General features: G+C 32.0%; 1 protein-coding gene across 1 annotated transcript in view; it reads left to right on the top strand.

The window, feature by feature from the left end:
- LOC149490130 (uncharacterized) overlaps window positions 1-11616 on the top strand; it is a 34333-nt gene extending 22717 nt beyond the window's left edge. The window contains exons 4-5 of the mRNA XM_089701691.1: window positions 4518-4660; window positions 11093-11616. Coding sequence (XP_089557817.1) covers window positions 4518-4660; window positions 11093-11518 — 569 coding nt within the window. The 3' untranslated portion in view covers window positions 11519-11616. The remainder of the gene's footprint in view (window positions 1-4517; window positions 4661-11092) is intronic.
- The last annotated feature ends 3136 nt before the right edge of the window (window positions 11617-14752 follow it).

Below are 14752 nucleotides of genomic sequence, written 5' to 3'. Positions count from 1 at the left end.
CATTAAAATATTAAAATATTACAAAGCTGACCATTGATGCTTGATTTTATCATTTAATAACGGTTAATGTCTCACAAAATTAACACCATTGCGGAATCGTATAATTACGCAATAAAGGCCATAAAAATAGCGAAAAGGGAAATTTCTTCCAATAAATCGCTGTATCACCATTAGCATAGTGTTTGTTAGTGAGCGGAAGTGACCAATCGCATGCGTTCCGGAAGTGCCACCCCACCACCGCCGGTCGCGTGACGTCATTTTACATTTACGTGACAGATGATGGCGAGCGCTCGGGGAGAGAGGACGTGCGGAGAGCGATATATCGTTAACTGGTTGCGGAAATGAGTTGTATTTTTCATGGATTATGTGATATAGCGTGGGAAGGGATAATTACGATAAATGTTTGATGTTTTCATAGCTTATATATCTAAGGATATAAAGAACAGAACCTTACCAAAATAAATTGTATTTTTATTTTTAACAACAATAACTTATGTATGTAGTATAACACTTGAAAATGGTTAATAACCTTAACATTTCTAGTACCTTTCAAAATTGGTACCACCATTACCCCATACCAAAAGCAACATCACAGGTCATTTGATGTTAAACAAGCGAAACTATGCTAGCATGATTTGCAAAAGCATAACTAATCTATCAATTTAAGCACGGTTTGTTAACGAGAGCCGGGTCGGGGTGCTTGTATGAAACGGCTGTATTTTCGCCATGTCATTGGTTGAGATGTTTCGGCCGTGGATAATCGTATTGAGCTGATCCACTTAGAGGTTCCGCAGAACTGACAGGATGGGGCAAATGAGCAAGCGACGTTTTATAAATGGGATTTATAAATGGGATAGTGAAGAATTTTAATCTAGAAGCAGTTAAATGATTTAGTCCACGCGAAGAATAAATGGGTAGTCAAATGTATTGAGCGGATTTTTGATGTTGAAAGCAAGCTATATTTATAGAACGAAATAGAACCTTCACTGTATAATGTAATGAAGTAAGAAAATGGTAACGCGCTACATAGATGGTTAATATGAAACGAAACCAAACACCTGACCCCAAAAAACATCAAAAGAAAGAGTTAATTGTTAGAGAAACCATACAATATTAAAGGGTGAATAGTTAGAACTTTACGTAAATAGTCTGTTGTAAGATCAAAGAACTGTTTGTAAAGAAATTATGAATAGACATTTATATCCCTACTTTCCAAAATAAATCAAGAAAGCCCTATAAAAAGATAACATTTAATCGAAGTTCTACCCACGTTAGATCAGTTTAATGTCGTATTACCAAGAAAGAGTATACCTATCTATACTAATATTATAAATCTGAAGAGTTTGTTCGAACGCGCTAATCTCAGGAACTACTGGTCTGATTTGGAAATTCTTTCGGTGTTAGATAGCCCATTTATCGAGGAAGGCTATAGGCTATATATCATCACGCTAAGACCAACAGGAGCGGAGTAATGCGGGTAAAACCGCGGGACACAGCTAGTTAGATATAAAATATGTATGTGTGTAACGCATGTGTAACGTGATTCGTATCTGTATTCATTCTGATTAGATATTCACTTGGCCACATTATCAATACACTTCCACCTTGTGATACCAAGATTTCGATCCACATTACCATTAAACACCAATACCTTAGCCCAACAGTACAGAAAAATGGACATTTTCCGTAAAATTTAACACGCAACAAAAGTGACGGGGGAGGCAGCCCATTGGGAATCCGTTCGACCTTTTTCAAACCGATCTCGCATGCACAATACCTTGCTATATTTACGTATTAACATATAGGAAGCCAGTCATTATGCTACCTGAATGGGGACGGCGAAAATGGACGCTTTGTCCGGCGAGGGGCCGAAATTACAGTTTATATTCCACGTCTTGCTAGGGTTTATTAAAATCTACTTTTTTCGTACGTAAGGGAAATTTTTGTTTCGATTTATTTCATGGGCTGGTCGTGTGATGAGACACTATTTTGGTATTTTCTACGACAGTATTGATCTTTGCGGGTTCTCATATTATAAATGCGTTGAACTTTAAGAATTTGTGTGTCTGTAAATTGATTAAGATTCGTTGGCGTATTGGAAAATACCTGTGAATATTTTTCATTAATTTATTCTACAATAATAACTGAGTTATTGAGTAATAAATTTAGACAGAAAATTGCAAGTTCCATTGTGCACAATAGTTTATTCGTATTATTAATAATACAAATAAAGTATTGTCATATTTATGAATAATGCCGTCCGCACTAAGTAATATATTGCCCACTGTATTGGATATTTATATATTTTATTTCGATATAAAGTAGCCTATAATAAATCAATACCAGCATCGTTATAAACATCTCAATGAAATTAATATTCCAACTTTCAATAACCGTCGTTAAAATATGATATACTATTGACGTACACGTTTAATTTATTATCTGTGACAATAATTATAGAATCCGAAGTCCCGCCTAATTCAAACATTTAAATTAATAAAACTCTTCACAAAGTTCGAGGAGAAAATCCATCGTTATTCACGCCAATACCAGACGGAGACAGAATACCGCGAGATGACAACGAATTTAATTATAAAATATAATAAAAAAATCTCCAGCGTCCCTTCTATTAAATGGAAATATCTCTTAATAGATTGTCAAGTGAATTTGACCTTTAGTACGTTTGAAAAAGGAGCGAATCGAGTTTCCGACACGCAAAATGGAATTGGCGCGCTTTATAATATGTTGTAGGTTCGAGTGACGTCACCACAAAGGGGATTCATATTATTTTTTTAGAATTTAAATTTCGAAGACATCGAGTGTTCGATTACGTGTAATGCGGATATTGATATGTCATAAATGACATCTAATTTGAAATTCAGAGGCGCACATAATGACGTTTATTGTTAGTGAAGAGGTTTTATCACATTTATTTGAATCACCTCCCAAATAATATGGAAAGCTTTATGCGATTTTTGAGTTATTTTCACCGCTTTTTATACCTGAAACTTAATTACTTACGTTATCAATATAAACAATAACAAAACTTCTGTATCGACAATTATATTGACTAGCCGCTAATCCCGTCTCTGTCCGAAATATAGCCCGTGTGACTGAGGAAAAATACATCTTTCTATTGCTGAAAGAACTTCTCAAATCACTCCAATAGTGTGAAAACATTACAAAAACACATTCCTCTTATAATTTTAGTGTATACAGTGTCTATGTTACCGGAAATGTATGAAATCAAGGAATTGTATACATTTCCTAGGAATTGTATACAATGACGGATTACATACATTTCCGGTAACATCTATACATAGTTCATCTAAATCCGTACCGGGACAGAGTAACGAACAATACAGAGACCTCAGAATCGAGAGCAATTAATTATTTCATTGTGTAGACCTCTAGAGTACTATTAACTGCGGTCAGTTGAGGTCTCAAGGTGTTTATTAAACACAACTTAGTTTGGGTTAATGGGATTATGTTGTAATGAATAGGGTTGCAGTTCTGTGTGGCTGTTTATTTATAGATGAAGGTGGTTTTATACTGTACTAGCGGTCCGCCCCGGCTTCGCCCGTGGTACATATTTCGCAATAAAAAGTGGCCTATGTCCTTTCTCGGGTATCAAAATATCTCTATACCAAATTTCATGCAAATTGGTTCAGTAGTTAAGGCGTGATTGAGTAACAGACAGACAGACAGAGTTACTTTCGCATTTATAATATTAAGTATGGATTGTTGTAGTGATTTTGATTTATAAGTTAAGATAGTTTTAGTTTATGTTTCGAAATCAAAAGATGATCTTCGAACATATCTATTTATGAATATTTGTTTAACTGAAGACGTTTTAATCCTCCTTAGATAAACTCTTGAAACAATAAGAGTGATTATTTGTGAAATGTTTTCTGTTTTACAAAACATATTATCCAATACGATAACTATAAGGATCTATTTATTGATACTGACTTAATTGAAATGAACACAATTACATTTTAAAATCCTTCAAAAATATTGAGTTCAAAAATTGTGTTGATTACCCAAATATCGACCAATAGAATTGCACCATTCGACGTCACGTGGTACAACCTACATGGTATTATACTGATAATTTTTTGAAAATTTTCTCTGGTCGTTGACGTCAAACTGACAGGTTCAATTCAATTGTGAAATTATTGGCCGACATTTGGGACGGAAAAATAATCTCCCGAATACCACACGAGCTTCAAAATTATCTGGCATTTCCCTCAAGGTTCCCTGCAAACAAATAAAGTCGTCAAGTTTTTCAGGAAAAATCACTCGCGCTTCGCGCTCGTGATTTTTTAACCTTGACTAAAAACTTGACTCCTTCATTTGTTTGCAACGAACCTATCGGAAAATACCCGATAATTTTAGCTCTTGTGGTATTATAAGTGATTATTTGATAGATTTTATTTTTACATAACGCGTTGTCGTTTCGGCGTGTTATATTACCTCATACAATAATTATGCTTTAACTTTATTCCATTGTACAGGCATGGCAGGCGGGGGCATGGGCCAGGCGATGTCCGGCTACTACGGGGCCGCGTACGGCCCGCTCGGGGCCAGCATGGCGGCCGCGGCGGCTGCGGCGGCACAGCAGACCGCTATATCGGCTGCTCTTACGCCTAATGCACAGGTATGTTGATAATATTATGTTTGGGATGACAAAAAAGAGGAGGTTATTATACCTCACTTGCGCGGGTAACACTAACATGTATATTCTTGCAGAATTAATCTAAAATGTAGTTACTTTTTGGAAGGTAGGTATAGTTTGAATTGGAATAATGTGAGTTTGGTTTCATTGGTACTGTTACGTTTCATTATTAAAAACATTTAACTTTTAAGAGTCTCTGACAAAATCTAAGTTATCTTTTTTTTTAAACAAACAGACTTTACTTCGCTAACGGCTACATAGGTAATAATTAAATATAGGCTAATATTATAAAGCTGAAGAGTTTGTTTGTTTGTTTAACGCGTTTTAAATCTCAGGAACTACAGGCACAGCTACAGGTCCGATTTGAAATCTTTCGGTGTTTAAATTTTAATCGCAAAGAAATGTAAACAAAAATCTCAATAATATAAATAAAGAAGGTATGAAATAACTTCACAAGAATAATTTAAACCATATTATTTTTATTAGCCTTTCGCGAAATCGTACCTCAATACGAGATGCGAAAAGTTACACTTGAACCTTTGTTTATTTAACACTTGCCTTTGAATGATGCCCTTATTGGGATATGACTTATAAATGAGTTACTTGCTTCTTTATTTTTATATTTATTTATAAAAATACTGACAGTATTAACAAATTATACAGAATGATGTGTAGGTAGGTACATACAATAATAGTAAATAGTATTATTATTTTAAATACAGATTTAAATTAATTAATAAATAATACAAAAGGTATAATAAAATAAATACAATATCTATTATCTACCTACTTTATTTAAATTTTAATAAAAATAGTACCTAGGTACCTAATTTAAAAAATCAATTACATAAACTTCGTTCATTGTTTACTAAAATTGTAGTTAACTGAGTTAATTTTAATTAACCCGCATATTGCCTTTGATCTTTAATTAAGCTCTAAATATTCCTTATTTTTTATGTATGACACAAATGATTACATCATCAAAACATGTCGGCAACTTAAGACGATCAGCTGACTCATCATTCCCCCTAATTATCTGCGTAAAACGTAATTTATTAAAAAAATAACACGCGTGTAATTAATATGGAATGAGTTTACTCTTTAAATTAGCGAGGCGCTACTATTCGTACCTTTTTTTGGGAAAGTCGGTAAAATTTTGACAATTCGTCACGCTAAACGGTAGGTGTGCGAAACGGGCCGCATGTTACGTTTTTTGGTAATTTTTTGGCTTAACTATGGTTTAACGCTTCGTTTAGTATTAAATTAACTTATTTGTGTTTTTACAAAATAATCCTGGATGACTTTTTTTTGAAGAGCCGGCTTTTTTAGGTTTTTAGGTAGACAAATGGTCGGGAATTGTTAGAGTGAATAAATCACTAGTTTTAATCACAGATGCTTAACATAAAATAATAAAATGGATTTTCATATAATTTTACAATTTTAATATCGTTGAAATACGCTATTAAGATATTCACTTCAATACTTTTTGTAAAATTTATTTAAAAAATGGACCAAGCATAAAACCATTTTAAATATATCCTTAAAGACGTAACCTTATTAACATTACTCTACAATAACATATAAAAAAATCCTAATTCTTATCAACTTTAAAAAATATCCTCGATCTTAACCCTAAAAAAACCATCTTCCCCAAACTAAATCTTAAAGTTACGTTACGTTAACGTTTCGCAGTAAACAAGGGTCGGGCCCGCTAATTATTTTGCGATGACCCTTCCTGAATGTAAACAATATGATGAGGGTTAGATTGTAAAGTAACCATGGATTTGTTTTTTAGAATAAAAAAAAATAAAGAATTGTGTGGTGTCCACTGTCCATCCACGAAATTCTTTATTTTTTTTTTTACGTTTTTTATTTTTACGTAGGGTAGGTATATGAATTTTAAATGTGTAAATTTTAAACAATACAATTACCTAAATAAAAAATAATAATACAAAAAATATGTTTGGCATAGTTTATATTATATTATTAGGTCCTTCAGCCTTCTGCCACAGTATTACCATTATTTCCTACAGTAGTGCGACGAATGTACTTGTGCAGAGAAACGGAGGGGAACTGGCGGGGGTCGGGCGACGCGGGCCGCGTAAAGCAAACACGCTTAGTTTGCTTTACCTAGCGCGAAAGGATGACGCAGTCGTATTTTTTGTGTAATAATTTTATTATACATAGGTACTTACATATTCTATTATGGCGCGCACAAACTGTTCGGTTTACGGATGTAAATCTACATTGAAATCCCAGAAGGAAACAATATTTCAGAAAGATTGTATTAATTGTATCTGTTGAATTAAAATCAAAGCTATGTATATGTTGTCCTCATTATTTTCTAATCAGATTGTACATCCCAATGCGAATGCATTACTTAGTTAAATGTTATAATATACAATTAAGAACATCCAAAAATAAAGCGTCCACGTAAATAATATTTAGCAGTGCAATATCTGTAATTATATATTTATGAACAAATAATTACATCAGATTTAATAATCGCAATTATTTTGAATGTACATATGAATAAAGATTTCATCATAATATTAATAATCACAATTGTTTTATTTCCCATTTGTTGCAACCCTAGCGTATTTTCGTGTGGCAGCGTAATTACCTACGCTGGCGGCGGCATCACGCGACATCAAAGGCGATTCCTTACTGTAGGAAATAATGGTAATACTGTGCTTCTGCATAATAAAGTTACTGAGAAAAAAGTTAATTATGCATATTTATATTATTTCAATAACATTTTTACCCTGGTGTACCTACTAAGACATGAAAATGCATGATTAAAAGTAAATTTTTAAGTTTTTGTAGTTAGTCAAACATTTTTTTAACAATATAAACACTACAACACACGCCTTAAATAAAAAAAAAAACAAATCAATTCGAATGTTTATCCAATAATTAAACGAATCGATTATACATGAGTACTCGAAGGGTGCTGGGATTAGACGTCAAGCGTGGGGGAGGCGTTTAAGGGATGAGATTAAGATTACACCCTTGATGATTATGGGATGTTTTATGGATGAAAATACTTTAATTCTAGATTAATTGTATGATGGATTTTATTTGTATGTTTGTTAAATGTTTTAGATATCAAAATTTTGACTTATTTCAACATTAGAAACTAGACAGCTATGTCTGAGTGTCATAGGCTGAACATATTATTTTTTAATGTATATAAACATATGGTATCATAACTAGTAACTACCTATAATAATTTTAATTACATACTTATATTTATTTATCTTGTCTTATTTTATTTACATATACCTATTGCCCGGTTGTGATACAAAATTTCATCCCTTTAATATAATTCTTGTTCCCCAACGTAAAATTGTCTATTTTCTGACATGCTTATCAAAATTAATAAGTATTATCCATTAATTCCTTCTGGCTTAAATACAAAACAGAAAATAATAGCACAGTTTTTAATCCGTTCTCTATTTCAATGTTTCATTTTAAGTATATATTTTATTTATTGTCATTATTATAACGTGACAGTATATATAAACAAAAGGCAATTCAAGTACTCGTACCTGCTTTTACAATGCTCTCGATTTCAAAGTATCGATTAATTACTGCGAGCGAAAGTTTTGTTTCGGTAGCGGCTGTTAGGGCTGACACTTTTAAGTTATTGTACAAAGGCTAGGTACATATTTTTTCAAATGTGTTTATGTGTTTCATAATGCATTTAAAAATATAGAGTAAACAATAATGTTATTTAAAAATCAGCATCAACTTTTAATTAATATTCTTAACAATGATATTTGAGAAGAATCAAAGCTCACAAAACATTAATAAAAACTAAAAAATACAAATATAATTTAACATAATATAAAACCAAACATTGAGATTATTCGCCGTTTTATTATCATGTAACAGTTTATCAATTAATTCATTCCATTAAAATCAAAGTCACCTACTTATTTCTACCCACATCGTATTTTAAACCCTTACCAAACAACCAAAACAAAACAGTGCCAACCCTACATCCCCTCGCACCATACCTTAATAGACATCGATTTTTTTCGATTAACGTATCGAATCGTGCCCTAAACAGAGAAAACAATACAATCAGCTACTATTGAGCTATATTAAAAATGGTGATAGTGCGTTTTGCGCAGGTAACTTATAACGAACCATTGTGATTTTCACTCGATTATTTTGATCGATGATTTTTGGGAGCCGGTTAATGGGCTTTCATGGTCAATTATTGGACGTAATTGTTAACATGTGTTGTTGGGTAAAAATTTCATTTAAAATGTATAATAGCAGCACAATATGTGTATACTGGTTTTATAAAATTTGAAAATAGTGTTTATTGATTTTATGGTTACCGTGTAGAGCTGGATTTAGCTTTTTGTAGAAATATTTATCAAAGCATTATAATAAAATAAATCACCTGCAGATTCAGTTAGTCGAAAAAATCTGAATTTAAAAAAGAAAAATATTTTTATTGGTAAATTTTTTGATGTTAGCTAAGTATGTAGACTAGGTACATAAAAAAAATCGCAAACCTACCAACCAACCAAAAAAAACAATTACCTATCAAAACATTCCATTTCAAATTCATCGCTTATACTACCAAGCATTTATAAACATATACAATAAAGGTTATAAAACCTACGGTCGATGTCGCGGTGTCGGGCTAAGCCTGATTTAGCGCGCCCGTAAGTTAGCCGTAACGACGCGGGACCCGACAAAAGATAGATAAAGAAAGAAAAAGATCGTGTGGAATTTTTTGAAATCGCATCCAATACTAGTCATTTAATAGCAGTTTAAAATTTTTATGAAAATCGTTTATAGTTTAATATTTTTTTGTGTTAAAAAATTATCTTAGCGTGTGAGCTGTTTTAAATATCTTTTAAAACAGCTCACACGGTTATTTAAAATCCACTAAGCACAGAATAATAGTTATTTTTCCTTTCTTATAATTTTATTTAACGCAAATATTAAAGTTTCTTATTGGCTATCTATTATTATCTACCTGCATCCGGCTTCAGGAATTCCCAGTCTAGTAAAAGAGAGAATAAAACTCATTTTTAAATATTTCAACAATGCTATCTAAACAACACAGCAGTGTGTCACCGGCTATTTACCTCACAATATTGTGGCGGCTCACTTCATTAAAAATTCCAAACTCGCGACTTTATCGAAGGCTTTGTAAAGATCTGTACACAATAAATCATCGGATTATCAATTCTATTCACAATGCTATAGAGCACAGTTCACAATGCTATCTGGTTTATAGAATTCATTCAATTTTTCAGTATTCGATAGATTACAAATTATAATCCGATTCGGAATTAATGGAAGGTGCTGATTCGTAAATATTTTGACTTCTCGTTTGGGACCTAATTTATAGAAATGCGTTATGCATTAACTATGGAATATATTATTATCTTATATGGAAATTGATGCATGCAACATTATGAATTATTAACAAAATGGTCACTATAGTATTACAAGAAATTTTCATCATTAGTAACGTTTACTACGATCAAAATAAGTGCTGTATGATTAAAAAAGATCTCGTGACAAGGCTGGTGGACATAGAGACCTTCTAAAAGGTTATAAAAATCGTAATCTTAGATGAAGCATTATCACAAAATTTGATGCTTTTCATCCAGTTAACAGCAGTTCCCGGAAATATGAAACGAAACCAAAATATCCCGTTTTATCCAACAAAAGCTTATAAATAAATTGAGGTCTGATACACCAATCCGGCCCAAAATAGATCTATTAGTATACACATTATTACGCCTACATACCAATTGACTATTATATTTTTCTCGAGAAGCAAACAGTGTAGGCTTAATCCTGGACTTTATTTACATTCGAATATTTAGATACGTGTGAGAAATGATGTTTTGATGTAGATTGCACTTGAATATAAAGTGCCCATGAAATTATTATGGATCTTACTAGCTTTCGAGTTTTCTGAATGGCAAAGTTGTTGAATATATGAAGTATATGAATGTATGTGGTGAACTAAACACAACTCATAATAGATTTTTGTGGTTTAAAGACACAAAATATTTTTTTTACCATCTATAAAGACTTTTATCAAAACTTAAGCAAACAGAACTCACGAATTTTAATTATTTCGATTGTCATAATGGCCCTTATGTTCATGGTTTAACTGTAATTACTGTTAGTGTTAATTTTAATGATGTTAACTATTATGAAGATTAAGCAAAATAATGATGACTAAAAAAATGTGATACTTTATTGCTCACTATTTAAGCCACTGTACTTATATACTTTTTAGAGACAGCGCTTAGATATGGTTCACAATGAGTCTTATAAATAAGCATAATATGTGTTTTAATTCGTCCCTTTTTATCTTAAACAAATCTTATTTAAAATATGTTTGCTAAACTTTCAACTCTCTTACAGGTCGGTTCATCGATGGACATGTCGAAATACTCGATCGAGGACAAATACAGGAGCTATGGTATGTACCCTGACCCTGCTCGCGGCTACCTCGACTCCGCGGCTCTCTCCAAAGCCTACATGTACATGGACCAGCAGCAACAGAGGTCCTACCCGATGGACATTAGCAAGATGTACTCAGAAGCATCCGCAGCTGCTATGGCTGGTCTAAGTTCAGTTAACCCCTCAAATATTTCACCAAGATCGTCAGAGTCACCTGATGTGACCCCCAAGAATGATCGCACTGAAGGATCGTCTACAGGATCTAACCCTTCCCCCTCTTTACCATATTATCAGTCCCCTGGGCTCCTAATGCCTCAGTATCCTGGACAATACGCACAGAGCACGCAAAACGGTGAATTCCGAAGACCGTTGACTGTTATTTTCTGACCAGATACCTAGTATCCGAACTGATGATACTGCTCTGTACATATTTTTAAATGTTTAGTTCGTTTTATTACCCTTGTTTATCCTTGTTTTTTTTTTCGTCACATTTTGTGCCCAGTTTTTGATTGAATTATCATGAAAGACGTGTCTTTCTTTGTATGAGTCGTTTCTTTGTTTGAAAGTTCGTTGTAATTCATGTTTTAAATAAATTTAAAGTTCCTTTTATTTTGACTAGTTAAACAACTGATTGACTGTAAATATTTATTATGTAAAAATTATAGGATTTAATCATCTTTTTAAGATTTGTTGTGATTAGTAAAGACAAGATTACATGTAAAGTGATTGAAACTGGTAAATTTGTGTTCATAATAGATTTGGAAAACTACTAAATCGGATGGAAGTGCACTAGAAAAATAAAATTAAACAATAAAAACCTAAGTTTTAACCGATTATTTATAAAATGTATGTACTTCTATTTCACCAAATATCAAACACTCGCTATATTTTTCCATCTGAATTGGTGGTTTTTCAATACATTTGTCATTTTCATATAAAAAAAAATCCTGGAACAAATACAGCCGAATTTTTATCATAGCAAATCTTAAAAAGTATTTCAACAACGAATAAATAATAATATATTGTAAATAATAGAATAAGATTTAGAAATTTATTTAATATTATGTGCATTTATTTGAAAATTATATAAACATATCTAATTGTTATGATTAGAAATACTTCAAAAATATTTTGTTATTTTAAACACGATCATCTCGTGTTCTTATTGCATTTATTTTGTTGCCATATTAAAACAAATTCGAGTTTTTGAAGTGACAACCCTAGAATCATTTAGAATGTAAGCAATAGATCAAAAACCAATAATTTTCGTCTTATTTAGTTGCCATATGATTTAATTATGGATGAGTGGCAACCCTTGAAATCAATGTAGAAAATAAGCAATAATAAAGAAGAATTGCATTTGTTTTTATTTTGTTATAGCTTTGAATAGTGTTGCAATTTTGAATGCAAAATTGTTAAGGGTTGACACATTTGTTAAAAATATGGATATAAATGTAAAATATTATAATAAGTGTAGAATTAACTGTATAGACACGACTTAGACACGAAGAATATTACTCAAATTAAATCGTTGGAAAATCTCAACTATTGTTTTATTTATTTCTCTTTTTCTATTAACATTTACTCATGTTATTATGAACGTATATAATAAAGTATCAAATTCGTAAAAAAATACTTAAAATAGTATTAAAATCCAAACATATTGTCCATAGATAATATCTTACAATAATAAAACCATTTTTAGGGACCCCCATTTCGCGTAGAGCGGATTTCAAAAATAAACATTCGCAAAATAAACAAATTAAAAAACGTATAATATTTATTATATTCTAACCCTTTACAATAACAAAACTTGAAATCGAAAATGATATCATTTTTTACCACACTTAAAGTTGTATTCGTAAATTGGCCATCAATTTAAGCTGTTTACACACGAAGTGGAAAATTCAAAGGTAAAAGTAGAAACATTTTTATTTTTTCACACCTATTCATAGCAGGTACGGACGCACGACACAGGTAAGTACAGGAATATGATTAAATTAAAAAAATCTTGATATATAATGATAAAGTATCCTGAAAAGTAAAAAATTGTCTTAGAGATAGCCATTGAACAATCTTATATTTATACGTTTATATCAGCACCGAAAAATATTTGTAATAGCTAGGTACTTACTTTAATTCTACGAGACAGTAATATTTAATTACATAGAACTACTACATTTCTAGACACCAATCTGGGATACAAAGATATAAGTGCAGTATTTGCATGCAAGAACAAAAAGCATTTTCACATACGTAGTTACCTAGTATTAGAAAATGAAGTGTTTTACTATTATTTATTTACAGAAACAATTATATTTCATACTGTTACTAGGCATATGATATCTGTTTTCTAAACTATTTAAAAATAAACAGATATGCGGCGTTTTAAACGTCACACTGCATTTAACACATCACTCCTTGCGGTACAGTAGTCCCCTGTTTTAATAAAATATGCAAGTCGATAGATATCACTGGCAGGGTAGTGATTTATTAAGAAAACAAGCGCTTTGTGGGGCAAAATACGTTGAAATAACATAAACAATTGCGCGGACCCTCTTGTAGTGTAGGTGAGCTGATACAGGGTGTTTAGAGCGTTAAATATTGTTGAAAACTATACTTTTTAGATATTATAACACATCAGGATCAAGTGGACATTTTATTAATTGCTATACAGTGTTCTCACTATTTCATATTTTGTCCTAATTGGTAAATATGTCAACTTTCTTTCGCTTTTAAAATTGTATCCCGAGTAGTAAGAACTCTTCCTAGTAAAAATATGTATTAATCAATTTTGTCACAATATCCTTCCAACAATAGAAACTGGTACAGAGCTCTATACAACATATTACCTACATACTGAAACTCATATATGTAGATTGTCCAGTGTTCTTTAGGTTCGTTGAGAGTAAAATCGCGCATGGCCGTGTCATGGCCATGCCGTCTCGTCATGGAGTAAGGCGATGATTTTGGTATCATGAAACTTGCCAAAGAAGTTTCACTTCTGATACGTATTCTCGGCACATGCGCTCATTTTTTTTCTTATCCTTACAATAAAATATGAATTAAGTAACAGCATTTTAAGACACCCTGTATAGCTTAACTAAACACCTCCCCTATCAATGCGCATTATTATGACAAAACGAGGCAAAATAAATACTCGCGTCGGATGCAGGATTGTTTTTAATGCAAACACAATCAACACTAATAAATACACCCCGCTTCGCCCCCTTTCGAGTGGTTGATAAAAATGTAATGATAATATTAATGGGTACCTAATGCAGCCATTAGCAATAACAAAATGATTTTTGAATTAAAACATTTATCTTTTCAAACTGAAATAATTTAAAATTCATTGTTCGTTTTTCAAATGTAGACACATGTAACGTAATTTAGAAAATATGTACATGTAGGTACCGAAGAAATTCAAGAGCAATATTGGCAGTCTAGTAAAAACAATTTTCGTCGCAGGTAAATAAAGCGCCGGACACAGCTTGTAATTGGCAAAACCGAATGCGGCATCATTAGATACCTACTTAGATAATTTTATAGGTACATCGTCATTATTTCAAACTCAAACTCAATCATTTATTTATTCTATTATTCTTCTTTTAGAAGCAA

The sequence above is a fragment of the Colias philodice genome, chromosome 2 (genome assembly GCF_061535455.1).
Source record: "Colias philodice isolate Cphi_HAF_F1 chromosome 2, ilColPhil1 Martin Lab GWU primary, whole genome shotgun sequence".
NCBI classification, from domain to species: domain Eukaryota; kingdom Metazoa; phylum Arthropoda; class Insecta; order Lepidoptera; family Pieridae; genus Colias; species Colias philodice.
This window is presented reverse-complemented; position numbering and strand designations above follow the sequence as displayed.